We start from the raw sequence: 22,455 nt of genomic DNA, 5'->3' as shown, positions 1-22,455 counted from the left end.
GGTAAAAACGCCTGCCCGGAGAATTCGTGTAGGTGTTATTGCACCCAACAACGCAGCAATTATTCCTGGAGTTCGGCGTTCCTACGAACAGCGCAACCGACACAAAACGATCTGCCCGCGCAAATACCTCGCGCCGTCACAGCGGTAGCGAGAAGCGAGCAGCGGTGCATTCGCGGAGCGGTGTTTTCTGCTATGTTATTCTTATCGTCCACCACCTACGGCTGACTGATCGGGTTGATAACGCGGACGAACCGTCGCTCTGGTCACTGGCCAAGCGCGAAAAGCACGAAAAGTATAGTCATCGTAAAAGGCATCGTTCCTCGATTTCACCCCATTGCGAGCGCTTGAGAGCATCGAGCCAAATCTGCGCTTCTTGCCGCTATAGGGACACCATCGCTCGGGCAGCGGAGTTACGTCTGCACGGAGCCTATGGGAATTAAATAATAGAAGAGATAGGAAAGATGGGTAAATGCAGAGGCAACGAAACAGTGCACACTTAGTACCTAGCCTTCTGTCGCGCTCTTTCTCTTGTGGCCTGCTCATTTCCTTGCGCCTTTCTCATATATTCTTCGATCTTCTTTTCTCAGCTAATTTCTAGCACTTAGCGCTGAATTTCATTGCCTCCATCCGGAAAAATCGGGTGGCAAAATGGCAAAAGCGAGCAGGATGCGAAAAGTGGTACCCGTCGGCAAGATTGACCAAGCGAATGTCGCTAAGTGCGACTGCTTTGGTGCGAAACGAGTGTCGCGGAACTGTCTTCTGTTCTCGTTATCTGAAGGTACAGAAACACGTTCGTGCTCATTGCAGTTGTGTGTGCGTGGCGTTTCTAACATTCTGGGAATGCGCAGGATCTTCGCAGCATGACTTCTATTAGATGTGATTGCTAACCTTTAAAACACTAGACAGTGTTACGCAAAGGTAGAATTCAAAGAATATAATTTGGACAATAATATCTGGCAAGGCTTCGCTCCCAAGCAACATAGCCGCATCAGCCGGCAAAAGGGACGTTCACTTTGAAAGCGCTCCAGGCATGTCACGTTCGTGTTCCCAGGATCCGCAGTCAGAGAGATGGCGTTTCTGTCATTTTTCTGGGGTGCATTGTCCCGGAAAAGCACCGTCCACACAGGGACATATTCGTTCGTGCGAGTAGGCACTATTGTATCAGCGACAAAACCGCATTGTTCATACTGCGGCCCTCAGTAGCGTGGGCGCTGTGCGACCAGCCACTGAGGGCTGCAGCCTTATCTTCTCATAAGCGTTTTGTTATCCGTGCATATTCAATTAACCACCGTATTCCCGAACAAACCTCGACTCGAAGTTCGTCCTTCAATCGGACGAGTTGAGCCGAGCGCCGCCTATCGACTGACGATGACGCAGCGCTTTTCAAGAATTGATTCCCATTTATAGCTCAAACGCAGTGACTCTGCCAAAACGTGGGACTGCCATCGACTATCTCGAGTCGAGGTGAAGCGTTGAGCAGAGGGGGTGAGCGCCATCGTTTCTCCCCGGTGATGGAAAAGATGTTCTGCAAGGGGCTAGCTGTACGAACGTTAAATACGCACAAGAAGCGTGGTCAGACATACAGTACAGCGTTACCAATAACGGAGCGATGCAAATCAGCCGGCAGCCTCGAGGTCAAGAACTTCTGTTCTAGATGCAGAAATACCTTCGAAAGGCGTTCTTGTGCACGCGAGGAGTTCATACCCAACCACCCACGGAAATAAACAATGGAAGTAGACTCGTGTCCTTTCTATCGGGGCGTCCAAGTAAGCAACGCCGCCCGTGCCAATCTCGTCACGACAGTTTCCGATCATCTAAATATTTAACGTGATAGCGCTAAAGAACTCGTTCCGCAGAAATTCCGGTGTCGGCGTCGTTGGTTGTGAGCCAAAAATCATCTTGTATAAAATAATTAATAAAAAAAATCTTAGGTCCGAGTGAGAATTGAACCCAGGCCGTCTGCGTGGCAAGCAGGTGTTCTACCACAGAGCCACTCCATTTTTTTTTTTCATTTCCAGGCATTAGGAAACATTTTCCCACCGCAGCGCTTTTAGCATGCGGTTGAGATTACAAAACTTTCATTTTGACCAGAGCATCCATCAACACCAAGACTTCTTCGCCATATTCCAATTTTCGAAACACTTCGCGTAGTCTGCTCACCAACTGGGTAAAGTAGGAGTTCACCGGTCCCGCATTTATGTCACAGTGCCTTACAGCCATGCGGTTTCTCCAAATACTGTGTAGACCGAGTAGAAAAAACATGTCATAGGGTACAGTGCCTTGACCTGTAGCTAAATAACGAATACCGTGTGGCGTTGGCGGTAATTCTTTTTTAAGGGTTCTTTGCATAATATCCCAAAATAAGACCGCACTCCAACAGTCTACAAATACATGTTCTATAGATTCAGGTTTCCTACAAAGCAAACAATCGGTACCCCATGGTAAATACTCCCCTTTTTCTTCCAGCCAAGTTAGAACGGGCAAGGTATTAGGAATACGCGCAATAATGTGTGTGCCTTTTGTAATGAGTGGCCGGCTTTAAACCACCAACTGGTTATGCAGTTCACATGGCCTGACACCCGATGGCAATATACGCTTTTACCCCGTTTTACTGCGATATTACAGCTCGTACTGTGACACCTGTACATAGGACGCGCATGTTTGTGAAGCATTAAAGTTAATTTCAGCGTATACTTCCAAGCAATGGATACCACAGAGCCATTCCACTGCTTGGAAGTATACGCTGAAATTAACTTTAATGCTTCACAAACATGCGCGTCCTATGTACAGGTGTCACAGTACGAGCTGTAATATCGCAGTAAAACGGGGTACAATCGTATATTGCCATCGGGCGTCAGACCATGCGAACTGCATATCCAGTTGGTGGTTTAAAGCCGGCCACTTATTACAAAAGGCACACACATTACTGCGCGTATTCCCTTACGAACACGTAGTGGGTGCATCGCAACTTCGAAAATGTATCACGCGCGTAATTGCTGCTGGTTTAAAGCATGCCACCCATTACAAAGGGCATACACATTAGTGCGCGCATTCTCTTACACATACGTAGTGGGTGCGCTGTTGTCATAAAAGTGCTGTTGAAGAGGGCGGAAACCTTTACCTTTACTATAGGTATGTCGAGTGTGTGTTGCGTGCGTGTGAGTAAGACCGGGCGACTGAACACAATGACAAGCGAAACAGCACGATGAGGATGGGGCCGGATATCGCTATCGCGTTCAACTCTTAGGGCTCTGTTATAAGGAGCTTGATGTGGGCGAGTTGGTGAAGCATACTGGTAAATTTAACGTAGCGCAACGTACACGAGGACAAGAAAGGAACACTTAAACAGACAAGCGCAAAGACAGGAAAGAGCCCAGTGTAGAAGAAATCTGAAGCAAAAGGAGCTTGATGTGGGCGAGTTGGTTTACGTCTCCACTACAGTCGAGCCGGCTCCAACGCGCCGGTGCGATCGCATCTAGAGGAGCGCATGCGCAGTAAAGCGAAGAACGCGCCACGCCACCTGTCGGGAACCGACGAAACAGCTCGCGAAGCAGGTTTCTGTACATGCGAGTCCGGCGCGGCCGGCGCGAAATGCAGCAGGATCTATTCGGCGCCGAGCGACGCCCGAGCGCGCCAACAGCCGTCGGCCGCGTCGGCGGTCAGCCGACGCCGGACCATAGAGGGCTGTTTTTTGCTTACGTAATGTCGCCGTGACGCGCGCGCGCGCGCTCGACGACATTACGCTGGAGTATATCAGAGCTTTTAAAGGCGAAGCTTAAGCGTCCCCCACCTTTTTTTGTTGTCGTGCCCTGAACTTAAAGATGAATGTTAGTTTTTGTTTGTTTCTTTCTTTTTTCGAACACGTTGCTGGTAATCTATAGATGACCGTCCATGATTACTTCCCTCTACTTTCACCGACTGCTGATGCAATCAATACTTCGCGCGTACGTGTTATGTTATCAGATTGACGGCAGTCGTTGTACCGACAAGACGGGACTTATTTAGCAGCTACTACATGCTTAGATGTCTATCTGCTAGAGCTACTCTGAATAAAAGAACTGTGCTCAGGTATCCCCACGTTGACATGTAGCAGTACTTTTATCGATCGCCACGCAAGATAATAATGTTAAAAAAATCTGGTTGTGTCACTTCGATGCGATACTCCTGGGCTAACATTTTTTCGTTCTCGTCAGATTGTCGATAGTGGTGAACCTGACACAGCTAAAAGTAATAAATTTAATATTCCAGGAGCGACATTTATATTTCACATTCAACAAATGGAGAGCAATCCGCTGCACTTAGTGTTCTGCGGTTGCAGCCAGGCAAGAAAGAAAAATCTTGAAATTTCGCTCCTTCAGGAATATAAACATGACGATGAGTATGGAGAAATGAGAACAGGCGTCAAGTTTTCCATGTTTTGATGTTTGCTACCGGTTATGTAGCTGTATTTCCTGGCCCATTCTTTCTTGTGCGTCATGCTTTGTTTCAGAATAGCTTGTCATGGCAAAGTAGTAAACCGCCGAAGAATACCAAGGAGCCGTTCTGTGATTCAGCCAATTACATTATTTCCCATTTCGGTATAGTGTGGAGTTTTGATGTGAATTTCAACAAACCTTCAGTTCGACGTCGCCCCGTAGCTCCAAACGGAATGTCTTGAACTTTTCCAGCGCTTCCTTTGTAGCTGGACTCACGTGAATCTTCAGAGCTGAAAATTCAAGGAAGAAAGGTTAGTTAAACCACAGGTCACAGCATACTCACTTTTTTTTTGTTCATACATTTGATAGTTTTGTTGCAGCAAAACCAAAGAGGTCAGGGGTAAAGGGGTGAGCATGTCCCTGACTGAGGTCATGCGCCCGCGAGCATGCGCCTGACACCTTAACATAGGCACAATAAACAACTATTCTGTAATCAGAAAGCACAGTAAAGGCTCTTGACGTAGGACAACATAGAAAACGGTATAGTAACCTTAAATTTGACGTTAGAAATATTAGTTAAGGAACGCAGTGTAGATAAAAAAATAAAGCTAAGCTTGTTTGCCTGTGTGCGCGAAGCACACAGGCAAAGCAGGCAAATGTGTGCGCGCGTGTGTTCAAGGGCATAAGATGCTTGATACCGGAATCAGATATCTCAATAACTGTTGAGGTGATAATGCTTTTGGAAAGCTGCAAGTATACCAGAGAATGTGCAATGATACCGATTGAGCAATTGATAGCTTATGAGCCATGGTTCAGTTACGGAACTAAATCCGCGTGCACATGTTTTTCTGTTATTGATGTGATGTAAAAAGAGATGTTGGCGCGCAAATAAGGCCGGCTACTCCTTAGCTCTTGAGTAGATCGAGCATACGACACAAGAAATAAACATACAAACAGTTCTACATGAACGATGAACACACGAGCACACATATGTAAAAAAACACACTCGTATCAAAGAACATCATCATAACGTAAAAGAAAATGTCCAAAATGCAATTAATAATCACTGATAATGTCTCTAGTCTTCATGGAGATGAATCCGCACGTATGGGCAACATAACTGTCAACACGTCATTGACATCAGTACATACATATAATAAGTATCATATAATAATATACAAAATAAGTAGGACATAGATATGATATAAATGACTTAATGTAATATGAGCATAAATTGCTTAACAACTGCCAACAATGCCGCTGTCTTCAACAAAGCGTTTAAAGCGTACATCTGTAAGGCTCTGGTCTCTGCACTGTGGTAGTGCACATATTGCTAGCTTGCATGTGACGTCATAGGCGCATGTTCTTAACGCACTAGCACTCCAACATGGCGACTCTAATGACGTCAAGGCAGCATAATCACGTGGCGGTTAACCTGCTTCAATGTTATAAAGACGCCGCTGGAACGTTGTTGCTTTATGTGCATGAATAACATAAGAACCTGCATGCGATGCAACGATAACATTAACGTGACATCACACACTTCGCGTCCCATCATGTTAGTACTTCAATATGGCGCTTTCAGTGACGTCAGTGCAAGCCATCTATAGAGTTTTGAAGGTATTTGTTTGCTTAACCACACCGCCGTTAATTATCGCAGGTGAAACAGATAAAAGAGTGGGGCTCGCTGTTGGGCTAGTTGGTGCATGTTCAGTATGAATAGTAAACTGCGTAGACCGTCATTGTGTGATGTCCTTGGACTATACACACTTACAGAGGTCGACTCAAATTCAGCAGGTTTGTTTTTTTCTTTCCCAAAATAGTTCAGTCCTAATGCTTTTAATATATAAGGAGAGGTTCTCACGTAGGCCGTTGGACTCCATACGGGATGCTGTGTTGACTGTGTCTCCGAAGAGGCAGTACCTGGGCATCTTAAGGCCCACAATTCCAGCAGCGCAAGGCCCTGAAAACAAAAGTAAAAAATATAAAAAAGAGTATCGCATGGCGTGAAATCATGTGCTCGCACTCACGCAGAAACAAAAATAAATTGTAATTAGCATAAGAAATTTTCAGTACAGAAACGTAAACAGTTAGGACGCAAAGCCTGTTGAACTATGGTCTTGAGAAAATTTTAGAAATTCTTAAGGCGGCAACTTGTTACTTATCCTCGTTATATAAAACTAATGAAACTGACCGCTGCCGAGTCGCGCATATTATGTCAATGGCGATCAGACGAGGTAGTTACAACGTACCGTTGCATGAAGAAAGCAACAGCCTAATCTGCATTGTCGCACACAAGTGTTTTTCGCGCGTTTAATGACTCACCACCTCCACCTTGTTGATCATACGCTTTTACATTGCCATCGCAGCAATGATCCCGTTGTGTTTTCGCTGACTGTTAACGCCCGTGTAGCACAAATTCCGGTGTCGCCGTCATTGGTCCCAGGCGCTCCTGTTCCCGCGGCCTGGTTGAGGTGTCCATATACAAGCGAAGTCTCGCAAGTGAATGAGAAGATGACGCGAACGGGGAGAGGTCACGGTATGCGTTGCTCTTGAAGGCCAACTTCAAGTGTGAACTTTCCTCCTCTTTCGTACCCCCTTCACCCCTCCCAGGCACAGGGTAGCCAACCACAGATCTTCTCTGGTTAAGCTCCTCTCTCTCTTTCTTTCTCTCTCGCTCGCTGGCTTGCTTGCTTGCTCTTGTGCAATTTCACGGCCTTGTTGTGCCTAGCGCTCTTGTTTACCTTTCGCCGACATCTGGAGGGAAAAAAAAAAGACAGCACTTTTCGGCGTGAACGTGGGTTTATGGCACTTTGCCCGTATGTAAACGTGCTTGGTTCGGCTTCCTTTACCAAAGTGAAGATGGGCACTTTTCTGTTTTTATAGTCGCTCTTTCGAAATCCATTCACTTTCAGGCAGTCTGCGTTGACGTGGCCGACAATACCAGGCTTTCCGCTTGTCGTTCGTGTTGTGACAGACAAATGCTGACGTTCTGCGAAATACAAACAGCACGTGAATGCTCCAAACCTTTCACCCCCTCCCCTCATCACTACAGGGCTGCTACCCTTCTTTTCCCGTTGCTCAAGTCCTCCACGAGACACTTAAGAGGGTTGGTATTGTTTTTTTTGTTTTGTTTATCTTTTTTATGGGATTTCGCTATGTGATTTAAAGGTCCATGGTTCGTTCCCGAGTTTCGGCAGCACTTTGAAGAGACAAACGCCTTCTGTAGAGAGCTTGAAGGCTTCAATGCAGTGTAAAACTCATTCTTGACCTGCAGGTATACAGAGAAGGCCGAACGGGGTCTCGGCATCTGCGCCGCTCCTGAACAAAGCAACTTCTTCTTCCTCAGAAAATGCAACAGCTTCCGTTGGTGTTTTATTTTTCTTCTTACGCTTTTTTAAAGCAAGTATCCAAGACAATTTCTGAGTACTCGCCAACGACCGAGACTCAACATTCTCCGAAAAATGCCCAAAAATTGCTTGCCCGATCAACGCGTGCACCATTGAAATTGGTCTACGCTTCGTGTCCCGCCAGCTGAACAAACCCTTTTTCTTTCCCGCGGCGAGTAAACATTGGGGCATCGCTCCCGCGATTCCATGTACTGTAGCGCGGGACAAACTGAAAGCACCAAGCAAAGACGAAGACACAGCTTTCGGCCCATGTCTCGTTGCCATTTCTTTTTCCCGTCTTGCTCGCAATGTACGTTTCTTTCATGCTCTCTCACCTTCTCTTATTACACGTCCATCATCTTTTCTTCCACGTTCTTTCAAGCCTCGTAGCTTTGCATAGCGCTTCAAAGCGCTACAATCGTACCGCCCAGCGTTAAGAGGTGCCCCCGCGCGAGAGGCCCCTACGGTGAAGCGTAGGACGAGCGTCGGAGAATGCAAGCAAAAAGAGATAGAGACGTCTACGGGGGAAGACAAGTGGCCCGGGATCTCTGGCTGTCACGGCGTTCGCTTGCCGAGAGCCTCGAATGGACACGTCTCAAGGGCGTCGGCGCGATGATGCGTGTGACAGCTACTGAGAAATCGTAGCGCTGTAAAGAAAGGATGCCGGGCAGTGTACTACACGGCAGAATGAATGGACAAAGCGACAAAGGATAGACAAAAATCTATTAGCCTCTCTTTGTGAATGTTACAGTGGGGGAAAAAAGGGAAATACCAAACTTATCTTTATGCGCATTTTATTTCTTGTGAAGTATATATACCCTTTCTACCTGCAGACATAAGATTACAAGCGTCCGGTCATAAGGCCTGGCATGCATTAAATGTAGACTTGTACACATTTAATAAAAAAATCGGCAGATCCCACGCAGTGTGGGAATCGATATAATGCGAAGCAGCCAGCAAAGAGCTGCATACATCGTCTTGTTTGTCATTGAGGCTAATGAAGTCATTCATGTCGTGACATCTAGTTCGCCATATATCGCGAGATTGTCATACATGCATGCGTGTACAATCTGATATACGCCATGCTAATGAAACATATATTCTGCTACATATATAGGATGCGTGACCTGCTATTTATGTTCGGCACTCCTGCCATGCCATACCAATTTAAGGATATATCCAGTTAACAAAATGGCCGCGAATGCACCATGAGCGCGGCGTCTAAATCATACCTACATGACATGCATGTCATGATTTTCGTGTTACCACCTATTATTTATGTTCGCCACACAGACGTCGCGCTATAGCAATTTTGGTATATATCAAGCTAGCGAAACGGCCGCCAGCGCACCATGAGCATGGCACGTAAATCATGCTGAGGATGACATGCGTGTAATGATTTTCATGTTAATTCCTGTTATTTATGTTCGTCACACAGTTACGTCGCGAGATACCTATTTTGGTGTATATCAGGCTAGCGAAACGGCCGCCAGCGCACAATGAGCGTGACACGTAAGTCATGCTGTGCATGACATGCATGTCATGATTTGCACGTTAGGACATGTCAATTATGTTCGTCATACCAAAACAGTGGCATGTAAATCATGTCGTTCATGACATGGATATCATGATTCTCAAGTTATGACCTGTCATTTATGTTCGTCATAAAGTCATGTTTCGCCATACCAATTTGGAGCAAATCCTATTAACGAAACGGCCAGAACAGCACAAAGTCGTGGGCGGCTAGATAGATAGATAGATAGATAGATAGATAGATAGATAGATAGATAGATAGATAGATAGATAGATAGATAGATAGATAGATAGATAGATAGATAGATAGATAGATAGATAGATAGATAGATAGATAGATAGATAGATAGATAGATAGATAGATAGATAGATAGATAGATAGATAGATAGATAGATAGATAGATAGATAGATAGATAGATAGATAGATAGATAGATAGATAGATAGAGAGAGAGAGAGAGAGAGGTTTATTTGTAGAAAGGCCTGAGCGATATTATGCTCTAGCCTGCTACTCTACACCGGGGGTGGGGAAAGGGGAGAAAAAAGAATGATGGATGACGATGGTAAGTAAGAGAGGTGAGTATGTACAGTCCCGTCTAGGTGGTGCAGTGCTATAGCCGCGCATCCAGTCCAGTGGCTTGTAGGAAAGCTGCAACCGCTCTTATGACCACAGTTGTGCTGTTGGCGTCAGGCCATGGGCCCAACACAACCTCATCAGTTAATGGCCTATTATGCACTCCTTCAGTCGAGGAAATCAGTTTTTGACGTTCGCGTGCGTATGTTGGGCAGGTGCAAAATATGTGCTCAAGTGTTTCTGGCACTTGACAGTGATCACAGTTGGGACCGGTGTCACTGCGGCCGATGATATGTGCATAACGTCTTGTGAAGGCCACACCAAGACGAATTCGGTGAATCATACTTGTGTTCTGTCGTTTTAATTTACGAGGCATACAGAACCTCATTTCGGGGTCCCATTTGTGTAATCGCCGGTGTCGTCGCTCCGGTTTCGTCCAGTGCTCAAGTGTGAAGTCACGCATTACGTACCGAAGCAGGGCGTTCGTGTCTGGTCGTGAAAACGCAGTGCGCACTTCAGGGCCACTGGTCAAGGCTCCTTTAGCTTCTGCGTCTGCGTCTTCGTTTCCCATTATGCCGCAGTGGGCAGGAATCCATTGGAAGGTGACGAGGTGGCCATTTGTTGAAGCAACGTGAAGAAGCTCCATAATTTCTATGGCTAAAATATAGTATGGACCTCGTCTCATGACGCATTTAATGGTTTGCAAAGCGGGTTTCGCATCGCAGAATATTGTCCATGTACGAGGTTGCTCTCCAGAAATGAATCTTATTGCCTCCCGGATAGCAACAAGCTCTGCGGCAGTTGATGTGGTCTTGTGGTCTATTTTGTACCGTCGAGCTATAACCATTTGTGGGATGACAAAGGCTGCAGCAGAGGTACATAGCGTGGTAGATCCATCGGTGTACACGTGCATGGTGCCGCCGTACGCTGTATAAATGTGATGTAGGGTCAGTTGTTTGAGGCCAATTGGCGAAACTAGGGACTTCTTCGTAATCCCAGGAATCACAAGGCTAACAGGCGGTTTAGGCAGGACCCACGGCGGTGTTCCAGGAAATCTCGGGGAGGAAAACCTTGATGGTAGAACGTTTTCGTGCCGTGATATTGCTCTTGAAAAGCTGCAGTTTGGGTGGGTGGCACGGAGTGCTGATAGCGGGTGCTGCCTGTGTCGGGTCAAGAGGCGAAGATGCACTCGAAGTGGCTCGCAGCGCATGTATACACTGATGGGACAAGCCCGAGCTTCCGCGATGGTTCCATTCGTTGACGTGCAGCGTGGTAGGCCCAAGCATGTTCGCAATCCTTGAGCTTGAATACTCTCTAGCGTGTTCACACAGCTCGGTCTCATGTTTGAGAGCACCGGCATGCTATACCGTATATATCCTACAAACAGCGCATTGTAGAGTTGAAGAAGTGACGATTCTGATGGGCCCCATCTTGCTCCTGCCACAGTCCGAAGAACGAGAACAAAACTTTTCAATTTTGATTTCAGTGCTGCGACGTGTCTCGACCACGATAGATCCCTGTCTATGATTACCCCAAGGAACTTGTGGTGCGTTACAGTAGGTATCGCCGTTCCATTAATAGTTATAGGGTATCTTGACATATCTTTGCGCGTGAATGCAAGCACTGCGCATTTGTCAATGGAAAGAGTGAGACCCTGGCGCCGTAGATAATTAGCTGTTAACGTCACTGCACGTTGAAGTCGAGCACGCAATTGCGGACGAGTAGCTCCGGACGCCCATATGCATATGTCATCCGCATATGCGCTGACTTTTACCGTGCTGGGAAGTTCTGCTGCCAGTCCAATCATAGTAACGTTGAACAGAATTGGGCTGAGAACTCCCCCTTGGGGAACACCACGGTGAATAGTATGTCGATCGGTGTCTCCGTCGCTTGTCGTCATGTAAATGGTACGGTCACTAAGGTAAGTTACGATCCAGGCGTACAGTCGTCCGCCGACGTCTAAATCTTCCAGTGCGTCAAGGATCGCATAATGCAGCACATTATCGTAGGCGCCCTTAATGTCTAGGAAGACGGCCGCTACTAGTCTGCGTCGGTTTCTTTCCTCTTCAACATTTGAGATCAAGTCGACCACACCGTCGACTGCAGATCGTCCTCTTCTAAAGCCGTTCATAAATGCAGGAAAGCAATTATTGCTTTCTAGAAGCCACTGTAATCTTGACAGCACCATCCTTTCCATTACTTTCCCGACGCAGCTGGCTAAGGCGATCGGACTGTAGGAGGAAAGGGCATGAGGACACTTCCCTGGTTTGAGCAACGCAATAATGCGACTGCATTTCCATTTAGCTGGGACATGTCCCGACTCCCACGAGTTGTTATAGTGGGAGAGCAGGATATGTCGTGCTTCTGTACCAAGATGGCGGAGTGCAGCGTACGTGATTCCGTCAGGTCCTGGTGCCGATGAGCGTCGGGAAACAGAAATGGCAGCGTCAAGCTCATGCATTGTGAAAGGCACATCGAGGCGCTCATCAGACGATGGGGGCGCTATGGTGGTAAGAGTCTCAATCACAGCATCAGTGGTGGCCGCGATAAGGCTGCAGTAGTCTCCGGCTATGTCAATTGCTCCCCGACCTTGATGTAGAGCCACGGCTCGGAATGGTTGACTTTGTTGGGGAATTGTCTGCAAACTTCGTACCACCCGCCAGATCTTAGATAGAGGTTGCCTTGGGTCGAGAGATCCGCAGAATGTCCTCCACCGCTGCCTGTCAATCTTGTCGAGATGCCGAAGAACGTGTCGTTGAGCTCGGCGACAGGCGGAGAGGTCTGACGGGGATTTCGTTCTTCTGTGTCGTCGTTCCGCGCGGCGACGGATTGCACGAAGGGCCTCGTATTGGGAGTCGATTGCTGATCTCTGCATCGGTAGGTTAACCTGTCTGGTTGTGTCACGCAGAGAAGAAGCAATGATATCCTCTATTTCGGATGATGCAGTCGTTTGCTGACAGCCCGTCTTGACAGATGCCTGGAACAAGGTCCAGTCTGTTTGACGGATGTAGCGTGAAGCTGAGCGGCGAAACCACCTAAACTGAACATAGGTTGGGAGGTGATCGCTACCACGAGTCTCCAAATCCGTGCACCAACATGCAGAAGACAGAAGGCTCCTGGATACAAAGGTAAGGTCGAGGCAGCTGCTATAAGAAGTACCGCGAATAAATGTGGGTGACCCGTCGTTGAGTACGATTAGACCATAAGTGCACATAAAGTTCGCCAAGTCTCTTCCACGGCAATTCATCGCAGTGCTACCCCAGAGGGGATGATGTGCATTGAAGTCACCAATCACTATGTGTGGACTTTGTGCGGCTTGCAGCACGGTCTTCAGGTGGGAGCAGTCGATCTTCGCGCTTGGGTGGATGTATCCTCCTATTACTGAGAACGTCCGCCTTTTATGTGTTATAGTCAGGCTGACGTAATCGTTGTTAGTGTGCGGCGCGATGTCGTGTCTTAAGTACGTCAGATCGCGTCGTATACAAATTAGTACTTTACTTGTACGTTGCTCGCTGCGAGACCACATTTGGACATACCCAGAGATGCGAAAAGTCGAATCCATGTTTGGCTCGCAGACAACAATAACTGGAAAGTGGTATTTAAAAACCCATTGTCTGAAATCCGACAAACGGCCTCGTAGACCTCGAGCATTCCATTGCATAACAAGCGACTGCCGCATGCGTTCTTCGAACATCAGTGCCATGTTCGCTTATTGAAGAACCACTAGAAGTGGCTCCAAAACTTCCAGTAGCTGGACAGCAGCCTTAGCAGCGGGTGTGTTTGCCGCCAAGAATCTTCCGCATTGAACCCATCAAATTTTTTAACATAGACTTGACGTCTGCATTATCCATCTTTTCATTGTTTTCATTGGGTGCAGTAGCACTATACGACAAGGGCGTACACGCGGCTCGTGATGGTAGCGAAGGCCACTGAAGCTCTGACGTATTCAGAGCCAATGACTGCTTGCCTTGCGCTTGCGTAGACTGTGAAGGTGCTGAATCTTGTGTACCACCCTTTCTGGCCGGCAAAAGCAGGCGAGGAGGTGGTGAAAGCTTGGCTTTGGGTGTTGATTCTTCTACGCGATGAACACTGCTGCTTCGCTTGCGTCGGAGTCGTGAACGATGTTTACGGCGTCGCACAGCCCTTGCAGCTTCTCTGTGTGTGGAGCGGTCTCGAACCATCTTCTTCATAATACTTATTTCATTCCTCATTTTGGGACATTCCTTCGACGTTGCGTCGTGGGCGCCCGAGCAGTTTGGACATTTCGCAGCGGCGTTGCAGTTGAACATGTTTAACACAGCGCAACGACGACGAGGACACAAGAGAAGAGGAGACAAACCACAGCGCTGACTCGCAACTGAATATTTTATTAGAAGACAAGAACGAAAAAAGGGGGGCACTTCAACCCTACACCCATGTGACACACAAAACCAATGAAACGGCAAGTCAGCTGACATCCTAAACAATAAAGAGCCTCACGCAGACCACGTGTACTCTCCAGCACCAGAGAAGTTAAGATATCGTGCTATCTAGAAACCTAACCTCGCTATCATGTAGGGCAATAGAAGGCACACTAATGCACTGTTCTCCCCTTTTTCTGATATTATAAGCTTCAATTATTTCTCGTGTAGTTTGATCTCGGTTTGTCGATAGCACTTCGTCGTTGCAGTTATCACCATCATGAAGTCCACCGCAATGTTTGCAGGTTACTGCACCCTTGCAAACTGCACTGACGTGCCCAAATTTCAGGCATTTATGACACTGCAGAGGCCTAGGCACGTAAGGGCGCACCGAATGCCTCACGTACCCGACCTTTACATGTGTAGGCAATGTCTCCGACTGAAACACTATTTTTACACATCGGGACCGCCCGAAGCGATGAAAACCAACAATGGGAGACGACGATGACAGCAGTTTCTCAAGGCTAGAGTCTGTGATGTCTTCGTCCACGTCGTAGATAACTCCTGTGGTCGTTTCCTTGTCGTATGCGGAGAATGCGCGAACCGGAATGTTTCCCAGCTGAACAATCGCTTTCAGTGTGTCTAATATACTCTTCGTAGTGACCTCCACAGACAGGATGTTCTTTCGAGCATTTATGCGTATTTCTGCAACTTGACCAGGGGCGACAAGCTCAAAGTACTCCGACAGGCTCTGCCTGTTCACCGAGTTCAAGATGTCTGTCGTCGATGTGGGCACATACGAGATCGTGTATGACCGCACACTACTCGCCTGTTTCGGTGCTTGTCGACCAGTCGGCGATGTCCTTCTGATTTTCCTCTTCAGGCGGCGGCTTGATACGACGGTGAAGTCGCTGTCCGAGGTCATATCTTCTGTGGAAGAGCCATCGGAAGTATCAATGTGGACCACGCTGGGGCCGAAGTTGTCACTCGCGTCGGAGGCACAATGATGTGGTCGTCCGGGGCCCAGTTGCTGGATGGGGTTTTGGTCCCCCATTCTAAGGGACAACGTCCCTCAGAGTTCTTGTCGTTGAATAGATAGATAGATAGATAGATAGATAGATAGATAGATAGATAGATAGATAGATAGATAGATAGATAGATAGATAGATAGATAGATAGATAGATAGATAGATAGATAGATAGATAGATAGATAGATAGATAGATAGATAGATAGATAGATAGATAGATAGATATGCTCAAAGTCGCAGAAGTTTGCTAAGAAATGCTTCGCATATAAAATCCCAAATTCAAGTTGATTTTACGTCATTCATAATCTAAGAGATCACAGTGACCGATTGCTGCTACACAAAATTGTTTTGTGACTTACTAACAGTAGTCTACTACTGATAGTTTGCGCTCGGCCTATTTGTGATCAGAAGTGCGCAAACACAAGGAATATATTGAAAAGGCCTTGACCTTTCATCATAGGTCATCCATATCCATTGCTATGTTGGTAATGCTCAGTAATAATTACTTTGTGTGAAGACATTAGAAGCAACACCGAGAACTTGCTCAGTATGCGTGCTGGAAGGCCGGCTGGCGTGGCAACGCACGAAAGCTTTGCATACAAAATGGCGTTCTCGTGGCTCGTTACCCATATGTTGGCGCGCGTGCCCACTAGAAATCGCTATGCCCCATTGTTGATGGAACTAAGAGACGGCGCTCTTAGTAGGACAATTGAAGAACGAAAAAAGATAAATGTATCATGGATAATTTCCTGACGTCAACTTTCGAAGTGTCATCGGTGTAAAGTCATAATGATATAAGAGCGCCTATTTACTTCGCCGAGTGTGGCAACCTTTGGCTCCCAATCCCTTCGCGGGCGATGCCCTCCTCCGGTTTTGTAGCGTTAGCTACACTTGCCTAGCCGGAACCGATTTTGCGTGGATCCTCATGGGCCGTGCTGCGCATGCGCAATGTTCAGTGATGTCACACAGCTGGCTCACCGCTCTCCGCGCTCTCCGCCACCGCGCTCTCTCCGCCACCGCGATCTCAGGCGCTCTACGCCACCGCCATGCGCGACTCGCCACTGCTGGTTTGCGCATTCGAGAGGAGTGACGTCGTAGCCATGGTAGACACACTGGCGCCGGCGCGCGCGCAGCTATTCGCCTTCGCTGTGCAGTCGCCGTCTGACACTCCGCTGGAGCCGCGTAATAGCGCCTCTGACTGGCGTTTGCAGGTGGGTAACGCCATGGAGAAGGAGAGCGCAAATGCTGCTCAACGTCGCAGAAGAGGCGAGAAGCTTATCTCATCGGATCCCAAAGTAGTTGCCTGGCAATTAGCGGTTCAGCGTACGAAGAATGAACAGAAGAAGTCTAATAATTCTAGACAATCTGGAAAGCTATGAATAATCAGCTGAACCTTTGCCAACGCTACGTACGTATATCCTGGCATAGCCGAGCTAAGCCACTGCAAATTTTTTATTAACCCTCATCCCAGGACACAACGAAGTCTGTCTGTCTGTCTGTCTGTCTGTCTGTCTGTCTGTCTGTCTGTCTGTCTGTCTGTCTGTCTGTCTGTCTGTCTGTCTGTCTGTCTGTCTAGTCTAGTCTAGTCTAGTCTAGTCAACTGGTGGAGGGTTGAGACGAAAAAAAAAATGCTGATAACCCATGTTAGCCTTTTGAACACACGCATACTATAGTCAGGTACAACTTAAAGCCCGCGGTATTTTCAAACTCAAAGGCGGATGCACACAAGCCTGCACCAATGGGCGCGTACTCCAGATTGACGTCATGAGCCGGACGGCCGGTAACCCCTCCTTCGGAGAACATTCCTGAGTGGGACTGTTCCTCTAGTCGCAGAAGCGATCGGCTGCCGCGCTTCGGTCATCTTGGCGGGGCCTCTACTAGGAATGGCCGATTAAAATTTTTAATCGATTAATCGTTATTCGTTCGTCGATTTAGCCTTTCATCGATTACTTGATTTCTATGTGATGTTTTAATCGATTAATCGATTAATCGACATTTTTATGGTTGCTTTAAAAAAAAAATCTCATTGTTTGAGAGGCATTGTTTGTGTTTGATCTCGACCGAAGTATTTCTACCAGACGCGCTAGAGATCACTTGTGCGTACCTGCGCCTTCGCGAGAATTCGCACTTTCACCCAATGGTTACAGAGAGCCCTTAGTCTTTGGGTGGTGTCATGGATTGAAGGTCTGTGGCCATCATCAATGGACGATTCGGCCGCAGGTCGTATTTCCTCGAAGCCTGCCTCCTCGAGCGCACCAAAATCGGAGGCGTTGTCGGCTACCACACTGGTAAAAAGACGCACCGGAAACATGCAGCGTGGCGAAATCCCGCGAAAGGCAAAGTAGAGACGAGGAGGAAGAGGAAGTAAATAAGACGCTCCCACTCGTAGGGACGCCATCTTTTCTGTGTTTGTACGTTAGACATTGTGGAAACCCTCGATAATACTATAATTGCAGACTGACGTGATCTCTTTATTGAGGTCACCCATGCGAGATTGCACAGCCACATACTGGCCTCAAACAGACCGCTTATTATTATTATTATTATTATTATTATTATTATTATTATTATTATTATTATTATTATTATTATTATTATTATTATTATTATTATTATTATTATTATTATTATTATTGTAGCGAAGCGTTGGAAGCCTGTAATGGGTCGACCTCTCGAGCGCTTACTAGCGGGTCGTCCCATTACAGGCTTCCAACTGCTGCACCGATTCATGCTGCGCCACGGTCCACCCCAGGAGCTGCTCAGCGATCGAGGTCGTGTCTTCTTGTCCGAAGTCGTCGAAGCCATTCTCAAAGAGTGCAACGTTGTTCACCGGAAAACTACTGCTTACCACCCGCAGACGAATGGCCTCACCGAACGCTTTAACCGCACGCTTGGCGACATGCTCTCAATGTACGTCGCCGCCGATCACACAAATTTGGATGCCATTCTGCCTTTTGTCACCTACGCCTATAATACCGCCCCGCAGAGCACTACTGGTTTCTCGCCCTTTTTACTATTGTACGGCAGGCACCCGTCGCACACAATCGACACAATCCTTCCATACAAGCCGGACCCGTCTGAGTGTGCGCCTATTTCTGCCACAGCAAGACTCGCTAAGGAGTGTCGGGAGCTTGCCAAGACATTTATTACGAATGACCAAGAGCGACAGAAGAGCATTCGCGGTGACACCACCACTTCTGCGCCCACGTTCCTCCCCGGAGCACTCGTATGGCTGTCGGTCCCTACCACTGCACCTGGCCTCTCTTCAAAACTACTGCCGAAATACGACGGCCCCTACCGTGTCGTCGAACGCACGTCCCCGGTCAACTACGTGATCGAACCCCTTGAACCATCTTCGGACATGCGCCGTCGAGGGCGCGACATTGTCAACGTGGAGCGCCTGAAACCCTACCATGACCCGCTCATAGTGACAAGCAGTTAGGTCGCCAGGCGGCTCCCTTTTCGTACCCGGGGTAATTGTAGCGAAGCGTTGGAAGCCTGTAATGGGTCGACCTCTCGAGCGCTTACTAGTGGGTCGTCCTCTTCCGCTCTTCTCGGACAGCACGCTCCTCGCGCTCAGAGTCGGCACCCGCCTTGACTGTCGCAATCGTTTATCGTCGCCGAGTGCCCGCAAATAAACGTATTTATATTATTATTATTATTATTATTATTATTATTATTATTATTATTATTATTATTATTATTATTATTATTATTATTATTATTATCTGATGTCTTACGTCCCAAAACCACGATATGATTATGGGAGACCCCTTTTTGGAGGGCTCCGGAAACTTCGACCCCCTGAGGTTCTTAAACGTGCACTTAAATCTAAGTGCACGCCCCTCAAGCATTTTCGCTTCCACCGAAAAAGCGGCTGCCGCGGCCTAGGTTCGATCCGGCGACCTTCGGGCCAGCAGTCGAGCCCCGTAACCACTAGACCACCGTGGAGCCCGAACTGTCAGCGTGTCATGTATCAGATATTAGAACATAAAAGCGAAAAAAAGAGAACTTTAAGAGCTCGTTTTTCTTTGTTAAACACAAAGGAAAGCATATATAACCCCATACAGTGGACTAAGGGATGACCGCCGCTGCAGCTCAGTTGGTATACGTGTTATTCGAAGGTCGCAGGTTCGGTCCCTGTCGGCGGCAAGTTTCCTTTTCGTCCGCTTTACTTTCTTCATATTTACATCTTAGTTACTACTGGTAACATCCCCTATACTTTCCTTGGCTTTTTTGTCTGTTAGTTCTCATTACAACACATTGTATTTCGCGACTGTCCTTTCGCTTAACAGCAGTACACGGGGGCCTCTATAGGCTGGCTGACGTGGGAATGCAAGCATTAGTTGAAAGCTGCATTTCTCCCGGGTCTGTTAGATCATTTTCGTAATCCACGAGCGTGCTTCCTTGCACTGCATATTCGCCGAACTAAAGGCGGCACCTGTTGTGCTTCAAGTGGAGACGAGGTCGTAGTTGCACGAGCTGAGGTTTGTCTATTATGTGTGTTTATTTCAATAGAGCTGAGTCTAGATTTTCCGCGTCATAGCCAAGCAAACTGCGCTTGAACACGGTGTTTGTGGAAGTGACTAGACTAACTGCTATGAACTGGGCTAACTGCATCGCAGGAAAGCTAGCTTTACAATCTTGAAAAGGGTATATATACGCTATAAGGCGGACATTTGGGTTAGTTGGTATATAGTGTTACAAAAAATATCATTAGCTTCCTTCACCCCTTTTTCTTATTTTATATATATGAATCACTTCCTTCTGTCACCATCATCATAATTCTTCACTATTTTTCCCTCGTTCCATTTTCCCTAGTGCAGTGCAGGAGGCCCGACCTTACTAGCTCAGGCCACTCTCCTTGCCTTCTAATATATTTTCTCTCTTTCATTCATTGGTAAACAATAATCTTTTATTTGCTCAGGAGTAAAATATAACGGCAGTAAGAACCACTCAGGAAATAAACAACGCATATTACAATGTGGCACCTCTTGGACCACTGTATAGTGCAGTTAAACAAGAAAAAAAATCACAGCATATCCACGGAGTGAATGATGACGAGTGGGCGAAGCTGCGGAGGTTCATCGGTAAACCGCGAATCTTCCGTGAATTCTGCCCAGTACATCATCACCGACGTGAGATCGGGCGCGTTTGTACTAAAGGTTCGATGAGAGTTATGACGACTTGCAGCTCACTTTTTTTTACATGTACGCTGTGAATTTTCATTGTTTAATCACGCACAGGAGAAATAGCACACACGCACTACCTTGGAGGTCAAAATCCAGTGCCTATATACACGGGGTGGTCAGTGAACGGTTGTGCAGCGCGAGCGGTCGGTTTTTTCAATCAGGACGCTGCCTGCGTCGGCGCCGCTGCGCTGCGAGGCAAGATAGGGGGGGGGGGGGGACCGTAGGAGAGGAGAGGGCGATACATATCACGTACTGTCGCAGCGCATTGTCTTTAGGGAGCCTTCATGTGTGCACGCCCCCCTCCGTTTTTAAGACTGGTTACACACTACTACGGGACGAACGGGTGCCGCTATAAGAAGCTTCGCCCCTAAACAAATAATCCTGAGAGTTAAATACTAAAAATATGTGGGGTTTTACATCCCAAAACCACGATATGATTATGAGGGAGGCCGAAATGGAGGGCTCCGGAAATTTTGGCAATGTGGTGTTGTGTAACGTTCACTACATTGCATAGTACACGGGCCTCTACCATTCTGCCTCCATCGAAATGCGACCGCCGCGGCCGGTTTGAAGCCGCTTCCTTCAGGTCAGCAGCCGAGCGCCGTAACCACTGAGCCACCATGGCGGTCCTGAGAGTTAAATAAAATACCCAAGAAAGTTGCCATAGATACTGCAGGCGAAGAAAATCGCTAGTTTATCAAAGTCTAGGAGAGCTGAGTTTGTGCGATGAAACACGATGACACAGCGCGGAGCCGAAAACGAACACAAATAAAATTAGCAACTCGACGATGCGTTAGCACGTCTGGAACCTACAGAAAACAACAAGCTTCGCTGTTGAGCGTTGGCGCACCGTCCCGCTGCTTTCATTCGATAAAGCCATAGCGCTGAAAACACAGGGTCCAAGGAAGAGGTCCTGCGAAGAGGACGCAGCTTTTTGAACGAATACGAATTAACAAAAGTCCAACATTTTGAAACATAAAAATCGCTCATGTAATAGAATAGCGACCTGATTTTCAAGATAAGTTACACAAAAGATCTTGGCTATGTAGCGAGATACCGATAACTCATCTTAAGAGGCGGATTCGTGCCTTCGGGAACGGGGTCTCTAACATTGTAATTTTGCTCATGGCCATTTTTGTTTGGAGGACGACTCTTTGGCACATTGATAAAGTGGGCGAGAAGCTGGCGACATCTAAAGAGTTTCCGTCACTGGCTTCGAATAATGCTTACCACCTGTATCACACATCGCACTTGTCGTTTTTTTAATTTTCTGTGAACAACGTCCACACCGTGCTCCTCTTGCGATTGCTCGCCATTATGACATGACAAAGAAAACAGTGTAGACGCCAAAATGTTATAATAACGCAATACAGCAAGCAAGCATCACGTGCACTTTGCTGACAGTTAGCCAGAACACGATATAAGGGGGTGAGATGAGGTGAATGCAGTAGGCTGTGAGCGATGAGAAGCGGTCAAGTGCATCTATGCCTCGTCGGGGTGGGGCCGCCTCCTGCCAGGGCTTGAAACCTTGGGCAGTGCTTGGAGGTAGACGCTGCAAGCGACAGAGACCAGGGCGAGTTCATTTCTGCCTGTATGGGATAGGGCCGCCGCCGGCTTTGGGCTCGTTCTGCTAGCGTACAGATATGCGCTGTAGTGAAAAAGAGTAGGTGCGCTCAACTTCTGCGTCTCGGCATCGCTCACTTCGCACTCATGCGCACCGGCCAAGGGTCGGTGTTGGAGGGGGGGGGGAGGTGTTGCCGTAATCGATTCATCGAAGAGTTTCAATCGATTAATTCGATTAACTGAAAGGCGGAAATCGATTACGATTAATCGATTAACAATGCGCCTTTAATCGATTAATAGTTCATCGATTTTACCATCCCTAGCCTCTACGGACTTTTTTTATGTTGTATCCGACTATAGA

General features: G+C 47.3%; 1 protein-coding gene across 1 annotated transcript in view; it reads right to left on the bottom strand.

Annotated features, from left to right (window-relative positions):
* LOC119394632 (atrial natriuretic peptide receptor 1) overlaps positions 1-22,455 on the bottom strand; it is a 165,374-nt gene that overhangs the window by 1,657 nt on the left and 141,262 nt on the right. The window contains exons 20-21 of the mRNA XM_037661950.2: positions 6,280-6,378; positions 4,614-4,705 (exon numbers count right to left, since the gene is read on the bottom strand). Of these exons, the coding sequence (XP_037517878.1) occupies positions 4,614-4,705; positions 6,280-6,378 (191 nt within the window). The remainder of the gene's footprint in view (positions 1-4,613; positions 4,706-6,279; positions 6,379-22,455) is intronic.

Source organism: Rhipicephalus sanguineus, chromosome 5, assembly GCF_013339695.2.
Source record: "Rhipicephalus sanguineus isolate Rsan-2018 chromosome 5, BIME_Rsan_1.4, whole genome shotgun sequence".
NCBI classification, from domain to species: domain Eukaryota; kingdom Metazoa; phylum Arthropoda; class Arachnida; order Ixodida; family Ixodidae; genus Rhipicephalus; species Rhipicephalus sanguineus.
The sequence above is the reverse complement of the archived record's forward strand: the minus strand, read 5'-3'. Positions and strand labels throughout refer to the sequence as shown.